General features: G+C 38.8%; 1 protein-coding gene across 2 annotated transcripts in view; it reads left to right on the top strand.

Annotated features, from left to right (window-relative positions):
- Positions 1-11,849, top strand: part of sh3kbp1 (SH3-domain kinase binding protein 1) — a 41,311-nt gene extending 29,462 nt beyond the window's left edge. The window contains exons 8-19 of one of the 2 annotated variants that reach the window (XM_042510202.1): positions 2,563-2,632; positions 3,831-3,925; positions 4,099-4,194; positions 4,300-4,351; positions 4,435-4,506; positions 5,752-5,887; positions 5,979-6,049; positions 6,182-6,288; positions 7,509-7,664; positions 8,386-8,597; positions 8,687-8,750; positions 9,523-11,849. In XM_042510202.1, the coding sequence (XP_042366136.1) occupies positions 2,563-2,632; positions 3,831-3,925; positions 4,099-4,194; positions 4,300-4,351; positions 4,435-4,506; positions 5,752-5,887; positions 5,979-6,049; positions 6,182-6,288; positions 7,509-7,664; positions 8,386-8,597; positions 8,687-8,750; positions 9,523-9,561 (1,170 nt within the window). In that variant the 3' untranslated portion in view covers positions 9,562-11,849. The remainder of the gene's footprint in view (positions 1-2,562; positions 2,633-3,830; positions 3,926-4,098; positions 4,195-4,299; positions 4,352-4,434; positions 4,507-5,751; positions 5,888-5,978; positions 6,050-6,181; positions 6,289-7,508; positions 7,665-8,385; positions 8,598-8,686; positions 8,751-9,522) is intronic. The other variant, XM_042510203.1, reaches the window with a different exon arrangement.
- Positions 11,850-12,358: the final 509 nt, after the last annotated feature.

Here is a 12,358-nt window from a genome sequence, read left to right as displayed (position 1 = left end):
CGAATGCACTGTTTTGGTTCATTCTTACGGGTCTCATCATTATCGTTACATTAATGCAGGTGGTTGTACGCCACCTTCTCAGCACCCAACAGCAGCCAGACAAAAAATATAAACAACTCCATAAGACGACAGTATGTTGAAGGTGCTGGGTTGTTATCTCCAATTCTGGACGGGATCACGTGTGTGCATGTGTATGTGTGTCATCTCCTCTTGTAAACTACTGGACCAATCAGCCTAATGTCGTGTGCACATATATGACTGTGTGCTCAAGGATCTCTTGTGGTTGCGATGACTCTTTTTTTTATTTAGTATTTTTATTTTTGTATTGTATATTTAGTATAGTTTTATTGACTATGTTGCATGATCATGACCCACTGACTCCTCACTCCTCTTAATAGGCCTGTAGGGGCAGAGAGTTTTCTGACAGTCAGTTAGGCCAAACAAGCCTCACCGTCTGTTGCGGGCCACATTTTAGCCTTCGTCATGGCTCAAAAACTGACTTCTGAAGAAACATGCCCCTAGATACACCAGCAGAGATCTGAAGTCTTTTGGGTCATAAAATGTCACCTATTTAGGTCATGTGAAAACCAAATCAGTGTGCCGTTGAAATCGTCGCCTTTGAACATACTAAGCCACACGCTGCAGTGCAGCACCTCAACGTTGATCAGGTTTTTTTCACACTTTTGTTGTGACACCTACTGAGTAACTTTAGAAAACTGAAGCCATGTTTGAATATCCTGCCTCTGGTCACACTTAAGTTTACACTGATGCAGCTCTGAAACAGACAGATGTGCAGTGCAGTGGATGCAGCTTGCAGGGTCATGTCAGGTTTCTGCTGCACTCAAGAAGAAAAGAGTTCCCTTTTCGTTTTTCTGTTTGAAAGTAAAAGTGGTGAAATTCACAATGTTTGAATGTCTTAATCCTTACAAAAATAGCTGCAATACTACCTTTGCTTAGTACTACTGCTGTTGGTTAATATCTGTTGCTTGGAAGCATTGGTGGCATGTAAATAAGTACATTTATTCAAGCACTGTACCGTACTTTAGTGTAAATTTGAAGTACTTGTACTTTAGTATTTCTAATTCATAACTTTATACTACCTCACCACTTCATTTACCTACCGTTACTTCACTATTTTAATGTGACAGCTATAGTTAAATTAAAAATCAAAATTTTAGATCATAAACGTATGAAAAACCTTTAAGTTACACATTGTATAACAAAAACTACACAACCGCACATAAAAATTTAGCCAATACAAAAGTCGAATAATCTATTAGTTGATTTGTAAATTATCAGAAAGATAATAAGCAAAAAAATGCATGAAAAAAGCTGCTTAAACATTAATATTTGTGTAATAATAATCCAAAAAATCCACAAAAATAATGAACATAATGTATAGAATTAGATATACTACTGTACACACACTCACAGGTGCTCTGTCTCTGCATTTTTACTTTTGATAGTTTTGGTACATTTTCCTTACTTCTAACAAGAGTATTTTTACAGTGTAGTATTAGTACTTTACCATTAGTAAAAATCTGAACACTTCCTGCACTGCAGCCTATAAGAGGCTCAGAAACAAATGATCTCGGACATGGAAACGTCTCAGTGATGTTGTAATGATGTGTCAATGCTTGTGGCACCACATGGGTCTCATTAGAGAGGGAGGAGGGAGAGAGAGGGGAGACGCTGACAGGGGAGGAGGAGGAGGAGGAGGAGGAGGAGGAGGAGGTGTGGGGTATTTTTTTCTCTCGGGCCGAACAGAACAGAGCAGTGTGTGTGTTCGGGACAGACCGGGTCTTGTGAATGTGTGTGTGTGTTTTCCTGTGGAAGAGCCACCCTGGTTCCACAAACACTGTCGAGGGATCCACTCCAGCCGGAAAACAACGGCTCCTTTAACAACCTACACCCCACACACACACACACACACACACACACCAACTCAGCTCGGTGGTTTTTGTGCTATATTTGCTCTCATCCTCTCTAATTAGCTGGTTAGGTTGGAGCTGTGGGACAGTGATGTTCACTGGAGAAAAGCAATTGTATCAATTTAATTGTCGTTTATTTTTGTCTCTCAGCGTATGATTTTTATGCCTCTGTGCTGACGATATCTGTGCCTGGAGGCAATCATTTTTTGGATTCTTGTTCGTCCCGTTCTCATGAAAGTGATATCTCAAGTAGGGGTCAACCTTTTTTTTTTTTTAAGGGCTGTTACTGATTATTAGTAGTTAATGAGACCAATTAGAAAATCATTAACAATTTCTTGGAAAACATTCAGTGATTTCACAGATGTTAGTTTCTTTTCACCAGTACTATAGAGTATACTACTTATAATATCACACCGACCACAGCTGTATCTAACAGTTTACAATACTCTCTAGAGACATCAGTGAAACTCACCATGGTGAGGGCAGGAAGTCCCAAACAGACTGGTTACACCAAAAAGAAAACTGTACCTCTTGTTACAAAACGATACCTGCTTCAGATATGTAGAAATGCATCTGAGCATAAGATCTGTGTGTGAAACTCAAGGTTTTCTTCCATCTGTCCCTCGCTCAGGCCAACGAGGGGAAAGCAGCGAGTGTTGCCACGGAAACCATGAAGACTGAACCTGATGGAAAGGCCAAAGGTGAGAAGTTACAGCTTCACTGATAATTCTAACAGAAACAGAAATATAAACAGCACAAGTCTTAGTTAAGCAGCAGCAGTTATTAGACTAATAACAGTTTACCATTTTCCAAAGCATGCCAGCGTTTTTAGATCACTTCCTCTCATGCAGAAACTTTCCTCTCCTTTGTCACACCATTGTAATAAAGTTGTGCCAAGCTTGAAAACACTTCCTTGTTGCCGTGTTCAGATGTTTGTGGAAAGCTCTGACAACCAAGTATTGGGAGTTGGAAAAAGAAAAGGTAGTGCATTAACAAGCTGTGTTGAAGGAAACTTGAAACAGGATGACAAAACAATGAGAAAGCATGAATGCTGTGAAGGATAAAGTGACTTTCAAACTTTTTGTGATGGCGATTTGCAGTTAAGTTTCTGAGCTGTGTTTTTGTAAGACAACTTATTTTGTCAAAATGTATTTAAAATAATCTTTTTTCTAAATAATCCTTGAATTTTCTGCTCCTCCAATCCGCATGTCAAAGTAGCTTTCAGTGAGATACTGAAGACTAAATTGTGTGTGTGTGTGTGTGTGTGTGTGTGTGTGTGTGTGTGTGTGTGTGTGTGAAAAGGTGAATATGACTTGCAGTGTAAAAGCGCTTTGAGTGATGAGAGGACTATAAAAGTGCTATGTAAGTTTAAGTCCATTTACCAAGTCTATTTACATATGAAATGGGGGGTTTCTTCACCAGAAAATTTTGAGCATCAAAAACTTAATATTCTGCAGTCAGGTGAATTTTTATGCACCCATTTTCCACCTCAATTTGTGGTGTAAATGTCGGTTATTTTGTAATTAAAAGCTACTTTTGTGGGGACAGATGTACATCAAGGATTTTTTATTGTTATTAGATAATATACATTATAATGAATAAAACCCAGAGTCAACAAATAAGTAGTTAAGTAAATAAATAAAAAGATACAGTGAGCAGTTCAGTGTGCAGTCCACAGTAAAATCATAAAATCTTAAAAACTTAAAAATATCAAAATACCCCGAGGAATAAATATAACAAATATTAAAATCATAATAGAGTGACAAAGTATGTCCAAAAATTGAGGGGGAAGTGCATGTTGTGCACGTCATACATACAGTTCTCCGTGGAAACCTCCTCTACTCTCTTGTTTTTCAGCTGTTTTCTTTAACTTGAGTTTGTCCTATATTCGATCGGCAGGGCGCGAGCTCTGTAAAGTCCTGTTTCCATACGAAGCACAAAACGAAGATGAGCTGCAACTCAAAGAGGGAGAAATCATCACCATTATCACCAAGGTAAGTTAGCGTATATGTGTGTGGGTACGTGTGTGTGCCTGCTTTGATTTCTGCATCATTTGGTTAGTTTGATTTGTTTGTGCGGGTAAGCACAATTTGCATCCAGGTGCGCATTAAATACACTGACCGTGCACTTAAATTGTAGTTAAAACAAGCTGCTGTCTGTCGTGCAGGAGTGTGCTGATGCTGGCTGGTGGATGGGGGAGATCGGAGGACGGCAAGGTGTCTTCCCAGATAACTTTGTCAAGCTAATAGAAGGGGAGAAAGAGGTAATTTTGGCATGTTAAAGTCATCTGTTTACTGCGATATTAGAAGCCCTGAAAGTCTCAAAGACGTGATACATTCTTGACGTGTTTTTGTGTCTGTGTTTCCAGAGACCAAAGAAACCACCTCCTCCGAGTGCACCCTCAGCTAAACACACCACAGGTACAGTCACATCTTATTTCTTTCCTCTCATGTATGCTTATGTTCTAAAAAAGAAACAGAAATCTGTGAACTCTGACCTGTAGAGAGAAAGTCCGAGGTCAAGAAGGTTCCTCCGGAGCGACCTGAACATCTGCCACAGAGAGACCAGCATGGAGGTACAGTTCAGACCACTTTGGCCCTCCTCAGCTCACCTCCAGCCTGCAACTTTCTACTGATCTGTTCAGCTGGCAATCGACAGATCACTAACTAACCTGTTTTACTAATGCAGCATTGCTTTGCAGGATAGTTTTACAGATCAAAAAAAACAATTTCAGTGTGAAACATGATGATGGGGATGTTTTTCAGTCATAAACACACACCAGCTTTCTGTGGAAATAAAAATCACTTGCAGCGTTTGTCCTCTGTTGTAAAGTGGAGGAACACACTTGTGATTGAAGAAGCGGTGTCGACAGGCTTCTGTATGCAACAGGAAGTTTTGGGCACCGTGGTTTTGATGTTGACTAACGCTTTCACAAACTGGTGCGAGACACAAGCTTCCCGTTGCCTCTTTTATCTTATTCATGCAAAACAAGTAGAAATCACTTAGGGTGTCCACTAACTCACCTGGTAGAGCGGGCGTCCCATATATAAAGGCTGTGTCCTTGCCGCATGGGCCGCAAGTTCAAGTCCGTGAACCCTTTAGTAGTCACAGTAAGAAATGCCTTGCAAAACAAAATATACAACATTATAGACCATCGAATATGGGAGCAAAATGCATCAGTTTATTAAGAAGTAAAACAATAACGAACAAAAAACGTGCTAAAGTCAATATAATATAATACAAATCTGAAAACAAAAATAACATCATAGAATAGACATATAAAAATAAATAAACAAAAATAAATCAATATAAATAAAAATGAATCTAGTAAAAAACAAATTGTCAATTTGATATGATAAATATCTGAAAATAAAAGTAACTTCAAAACTCATAAACCAAAATCAAGCTACATAACAGTACTTACAAATACTCCTGTCACCACTTTGACCTGATCTCCCTGATCCTCTTTGCTGTCTCCCCCTCCAGTTTTTTTTCATGCTTCTTGTTTTTTGTTTCCCTCCTGTTCTTGCAGCTTTGGGCAACTCCAGACCTTTCTTCTTCTTTCTTCTTTCGTTTTCATTCTTTAACAACCGTCTTTGGCTTTGCTTTCGTCTTCTCTGTTCAGATTTACTTCATCACTTATTCCTACCTGGCCCTCACTTTATTATACATGTGTGAGTGTTTGAGTCACGCGATCACCTTGACATGTGTGTATTTATGTTTTACAACGTTCCTGTATTTGTTTGTTTGTTTGTTTTTTATCAAGTTATTTTTCCATTTGAACATCTGTGTGTGTTATATGACTTGTGTGTGTGTGTAGGTGAAGAGGTGAAGATTGGAGACATCCCAAAGCCCTCCCTTCCATCTATTCTCCCCAAGAAACCCCTCCCCCCAAAGACAAGCTCCTCCTCTTCCTCCCAACCCCCACGGCGTCCTGAGAGACCGCCCACTTTAGCGTCAGTACACACACGCACTTACGAAAAAAAAAAATCCCATGTACTGCTGAGCGTATCCAGCCTAATATTGTTGTATGGTTTACCTGCTCAGGTGTGAAAGCCCCAAGTCTGAGGGCGGGGCTTCGACACCAGATTCTGCCCCTGACAGGTCACATGACGCTGGTGAGTTTGACCGACAGGAGCGTCGCCCAATGAGATCTAGATATGGTGCCTCTGTGAGAGCGCTGTGTGAAATTTAATCTTCTGAGATAATAATCAGGTGTGTGTGTTTGTTTCTGATGTGTGTTTGTGCAGATGTGGACCTCGACGCTGTGGTGGCGTCAACAGAGAAGCTGAGTCATCCGACGGCGTCGCGGCCGAGAGTCACAGACCGCCGGCCTCGCTCGCAGATCATCACACCTGTGAGTGTGTTTTTAGTCTGCTTGTCATAAAGGGGTGTCCTGAGTATGAGGATGATGTGCACTAATTTGTCACAACGAGAAGTTGAAGAAGGTAAATTAGGGCCACTGTTGACTTTTTAAAAAAAAAAAATGGAGGGCATTATTCTGAGAAAAAAACTCAGAATTTCCGAGATTAATGTCACAAATTTGCAGGGGAAACAGCTGGATAATCTCTACATTTATTAAGTCGCAAATTTGTGAGAAAAAGAGAGGAAAAAAAAGTCAAAGAACCACATCATTTCATTTCGGATCCCCCTCATCACACAGAAACTGCCATAAAATAAATCATAATATTGTATTATAATTATTGAGGCGTTCATGTATTCATGGCTTCATATTACAGCTGGCTAGCTTTTGAATTTCAGTAAGGATCAATACTTTTTTTTATTTTCATCCATAATAATATATTATAATTTCTTTTTTGATTATATCTAGGTTATCACATAAATGTAGTGAAGTACAGTATTTTCCTCTGAATTGTAGCGGCGTAGGAGTACGAAGTGTAAAAGAATGGAAATGGTCAAGAAGATGTACCTTAAAATTGTACTTAAGTACAGTTCCTAAGTAAATAAACTGAGTTACTTTCCACCACAGGTCACAGTGCAACCCACACAGTAAATGGAGGAGCTGTTTACAGCAGCAAACATCAAACAAATAAGGGCTGCAACTAGTCATTGATTAATCTGGGTTTTTTTTCAGTTGTTTGAATAATCATTTAGGCTATAAAATGTTGAGAGAGAGTCCATGATAACTAATTCAGATTGTATTCTCTGTCAGACTAATAGACTAAAGATAGTAAAGGTTTCATTGACAGTGTCATTTCAAAGTCACAGTTTTGATTTGTCATTTCAGTTTAGCACAAAACAGTGTTGTATATAGTACAAACTGCAAACTTTATGCAGTTTTAAACTGGCACACAACTTCTTTTGAGTTACATAACTGTCTGGTATCTATGCTAATGTTTGAGCATTCAGTATGTTGACTATTTATGATGCAAATGTGGCCAACTTTTTGCACGAATTAATATAAAACTTGTGTTTTGATGCAAAACAGGAGGAAAGTGGAGGGCACTATTTTGATGAATTATGACTGTACTTTTAATTTTATAATTTTAATTTAAGTATATATCTGTATATGACTTCAGAATGCTACAGATATTAAAAAATACATCTCTCTTGCAGTCTTCCCTGTCCAGTATCGACCTGGAGCCGCCTGCAGTGGAGGAGAGGAAGGAGAAGGACAGAGGGAAGGAGGAGCTGGAATCTGTCCCCTCCAGACCTGTAGAGGTTTCCCTGAGGAAAGGAGTTCCCATCATCGCTGTACGACCACCTTCACTGGTCACTATTTATTTCATCCAGCAGAGGGCGCCGCGCCACTGATATTCATCTTACTGAGTTGTTTTAAAACTGCTTGTGTTGGTTTTTATTACTCATAAAGACCTCATAGAGTGCTTGCTTGTAAATGCGACATCTTAGTTTGCTGATGGATTACAAAATTATTTTTAGTAAAACATATATATTTCACGGTAAATGCTGATACAATCAGTAACAAATGCATTTTTTCTTCCTCAACACAAATATTTTGTCCAAAAGGTTATTTAAAAATTTCTGAATTTTTTAAAGCATTTTAAGGACTTTTCCGATGTAAACTGCTTAAAAAAAATCTTACTACAAAGTCAAATATTCTTGCTGTAATTTGGAGTCTTTATCCAAAGCTCTTCAGATTCATCAGTTGTATTTTAGATGTTTGGGGAGGACATAATAATTTCTAAATAATTTTTTGTGATGAACATTTTTATAGACTTTTAGAAGGGCATAGGGATACAAACATGCTCAAAACAAGGACTAAAGTACAATATATACATTTGTTACTTAAAACAGGACTAGGACATTAACTAGCAAAACACATATATGTAAATAAAATCTAAAAAATACAACAAGTGAAAATAAGAGTAGAAAAGCAGCTGTGTTGTTAGTGGAACCAGATGAGCAGATGCATGGGTCTGTATGATTCCTGAATTCTTAAAAGTCTCTGATCTGTGTTTCCATTTACCTTCAGGGCCCTGACAGTAAAGCACCACTACCCGCCAAGCCCTCTGTCCTGACCCCGCCCAACGCCGGCCATCGCCCCGCGTCCCCGTCTTCCTCCTCGGGTCTGAGCCCCTCCCCCGAGCTCCGGCATTCACCTCTGACCCCCCCGACACTTGAGGAACTCAGGAACCAGCTGAGAGACCTGAAGGCCTCCGTAGAACTGCTGAAGAGCCAGCACAGGTACATTATACGCACAGTGAATACCTACAAATGTGTGTGTATGGCCATACATGAGTGTGTGTGTCATGATCTGTTTGTGTGTGTCTCAGGCAGGAGATGAAGCAGCTGACAAATGCGCTGGATGATGAGAAGAAGATTCGTCTTAGTTTACAGGTGAGACTCGAAAAGAGTTTAGATGTTTGTTAATGAAACAAACAAACAAAGAAGGTTCAGAATTATGGGAGTAGAAAGGACCATTCACATTTTCATGATGGCCACCGCTGTTAGTTGCCTTCAGGCACAAACTGATTAGAATCAGAGAAACACTGATTTTTAACGTGAAACTGCTTTATTCAGTTTTTTTGTTTTTTGTTGGGGGTTTTTTTGTTTTTTTTTTTAAATTTTAAATCAGTCGGTCTGTTTGTTCTTGACAGGAGGAGACCACTGCGAATAATTTCCCTGTAAAAACCTCCTGAACTATGAAGTTTTACCTTATTGCAATCTGCATCCACACAGCTAAATATTACACACTGCTCCTTCCTGTCAGGAAAAAAAAGTATTATAGACTATAGAAATATTTGATTAAAGAAGTATTTCACCCAAAAAATTTAATTATAATGATAGTAATAAAAACAACTTCATTTATATAGCACCTTTACAAACTTCTAAAGCTAAATACGGCACTTAAAAGTGTTTTTCTGAACGAGGCACCGCTTAGATGGAGGGAAGTTTGCCACTGTTTATTTACACACACTTTTGTGATACAAAGCTGGTTGGATATCACTTAAGTATCCCTTTAATTTAAAAAAATATATGTAAAAATATGAAAATAATTCATTCATTCCCTAGTAGCACCACTGAAATCTCAAGGATGTTATTAGCAGCAGCCAAATGTCTTCAACTGTATGAGAAATTAAATTTCAGAATTTCCGTCTTTGTTTGACAGATGGAAGTAGAGCACATAAAGAAGACCCTGTTAAAATGAAGACTAAAGCATCCTCTTATCACCACATCGGAGGCCAACCTTTGGAAACATTATCACTGTTGGCCCGAGACACTTCCGCCAAAATAAAGTTTGTGCCAAATGATCATCACCATCAACATCAGCGACAATACAGTACCATGGAATCAGCCACCTCCCCCCTTTGACGCCGCCTTATCCTGCGTTCTTTAATTTTCTTTTAAAGAGGCTTCTCTTGTTTTGTTTACCGCTCTCTTGTCGAAGCTTGCTGTGCCACCGGTACTGACTGACCGAGGACCTCGCTGGTACTTTTTTGTTTTCTTTAGTGTGAAGGAAACTTGGAACTCGACCTTCGTAGCCCGGTTGGTTCAGACGACCTCTGTGCTGGTCTGTGTCCACTCTGTGGCCTTCACCTGTATGTGTGTGTGTGCATGTGTAAGTGTTTGTTTTCCATCCATGTGAGGACTGTTATGTTAGACCTTTGCAATAGGGACATTTTTCTAAAGTGAGGTTGTTTTTGGCCGGATCATGACTTCTTCAACAGGAAAGATTAAGGTTAAGATTTGGGTTGATCAAAGCTTATACTTTGAGGCACATTTTTAACATTACATTGTTTGACACACTGAGCTTGATGTTTCTATGGTACACTGCAGGCGGGTGATTTTGAAGCATCGACTATTAACAGCACTGGCATTTGGACGTATTTCCATAACCATTTTTCTGCTTGATGTTGGGATTTTTTAAATTTGCAGTCAAATATTCTAGTAGTTTGGAGGCTAAAATTATAAGCACATCATGATCCCTGAAATCATGACATTAAGTACTGATACTACAGGTGCTATTTTAAGAAATAGTTGGACATTTTGGGAATTATGCTTGTTTGCATAATTTGCACAAGGTCCTTGAGGTCCTTACCCACTCTGGGTGCGTTTGTAAATCCATTCTTACACTCTACACTAAAATGAGAGAGCTGTTGTTTAAAGTCACAGAGCGTTCTGTTTCTCTACGAATTAACCAACGGTTAAGTTCATTACACATTCACTCCGTTCGATGCTCTGCTGCTCCTTTTCCCCAGACAGAGTGCGCAGAGTGTGGTGCTCTGGATAACTGAACGGTACGTTCCAACAGCGCTCCCAATTTTTTGTGCCAGAGTGCATTTCTAAATGCATCATGTTGAACAGAGCATTGAGGGATTTCAGTTTGGCATGTTAAATTAGTATCAAGTGACAGCTGACTTTGAATTTTTGATTAGCTTTATCCATATTACGTGATATGGATCGGGGATAACCGTGCCCCAAAAAAACCTGGCCTTAGGAAACTGTGGAAAAACTAAACTGACAGTGTTTCAAATTTGAATTGAGGCTCTTTTCTTTCATTTTTTATGCCTATTACTATGCATGTAAGACCCTAAATAACATATTAAGAAAATTTTGGGTGATTTGGGTTCCCAGAGGCTTTAACATACAGTCATGAAAGTGGTTATCTATCTTCTCATCCAGCTCACAATTTGAGAGAAAAGAAACATAATTCCCAAAATATCAACAATTTCTTTGACATAATCCAGAACTGTCCTGTGATATTTGTCTGCAAATTAAAGTTATATGCAAAGAAAAGCACATGCCGCTGCATGAACACGCCTATAATGTTTATCAAGCCTTCTGGACCAAAACATTTTATTTTACTTTTTTTTTTTTTTTTTTGCCTTTGCACTTTTGCAGCACGACTCCAGAAACCTCATGAAACAGCTGTGCTGGTCGCATCATACCCCCTCCCAAAAAAAACATGATCAAAACTGAGATCCATGTGCGTCTGATGTTTCTGGTGCTCTTTTGGCAGCGGGTGAAGGGTAAAGTTGAGGACAGGGTTGTAAGAATGTAGTCAGTGAAAGGACCTCACAGATAAAAATGTGTGTGCATGTCTGTGTGTGTGTGTGTGTGTGTGTGTTTGGTAGCATGAACGGCTGTTTGCCTCCCTTCCTTACATGTGCACAGAATCTATGGCAACCCGTCACTGTGGCCTTCCTGTTTATTGACTCCAAATCTTTCTTTTTCTCTCTTTCTCTCTGTCTTTCTTTCTGTCTTTCTTTCTTTCGTATGACAACAAGAAAACTGCTACAACTGAGTCTACAAGTTGTTTTCTTGACTTGGTCCTTCCTCTCCAGGATAGTGATAAATATATACTTTTATATTTCAGTGTAATAAAGATGCTATTATGTACTGTACGTGTGCATGTTTAATTTTTTTTTTAAATTACTAATCATGTTTAAATTGTCTGCTGGTAACGTATAATATACTGTACTGTATGAAGGTGAATATTCATTCTGTTGCTCTTTTCACTGTTTATTCAAGCAGCTGGTGCTCCTTTATAGATAACTGTTATAGAGCAGGGTGTATGTGTGTGTGTGTGTGTGTGTGTGTGTGTGTGTGTGTGTGTGTTTGTGACAGATGGAAACTGGATGACTGACTGAACAAAAACAGAAGTAAAATTCCTAAATCAGCATTAATGGGCACCACAACCACTGCAGAATTTCTGCAACAGCATTTATTTCAATGTGACTTTAGAAAAAAAAGGGGGAATAACGCCATTTAAAATCCCTAAAAATGTCATACAATGTCATTCAACTTTACTTTTGCTGTATACAGTGGGTTTTTAGATTGTTACTAAAAACATTTTTTGGGTACGTAAGTGTTGAAAAACCCTCCCATTTTTTNATGTCATACAATGTCATTCAACTTTACTTTTGCTGTATACAGTGGGTTTTTAGATTGTTACTAAAAACATTTTTTGGGTACGTAAGTGTTGAAAAACCCTCCCATTTTTT

The sequence above is a fragment of the Plectropomus leopardus genome, chromosome 21, assembly GCF_008729295.1.
Source record: "Plectropomus leopardus isolate mb chromosome 21, YSFRI_Pleo_2.0, whole genome shotgun sequence".
Lineage (NCBI taxonomy): Eukaryota > Metazoa > Chordata > Actinopteri > Perciformes > Serranidae > Plectropomus > Plectropomus leopardus.
The sequence above is the reverse complement of the archived record's forward strand: the minus strand, read 5'-3'. Positions and strand labels throughout refer to the sequence as shown.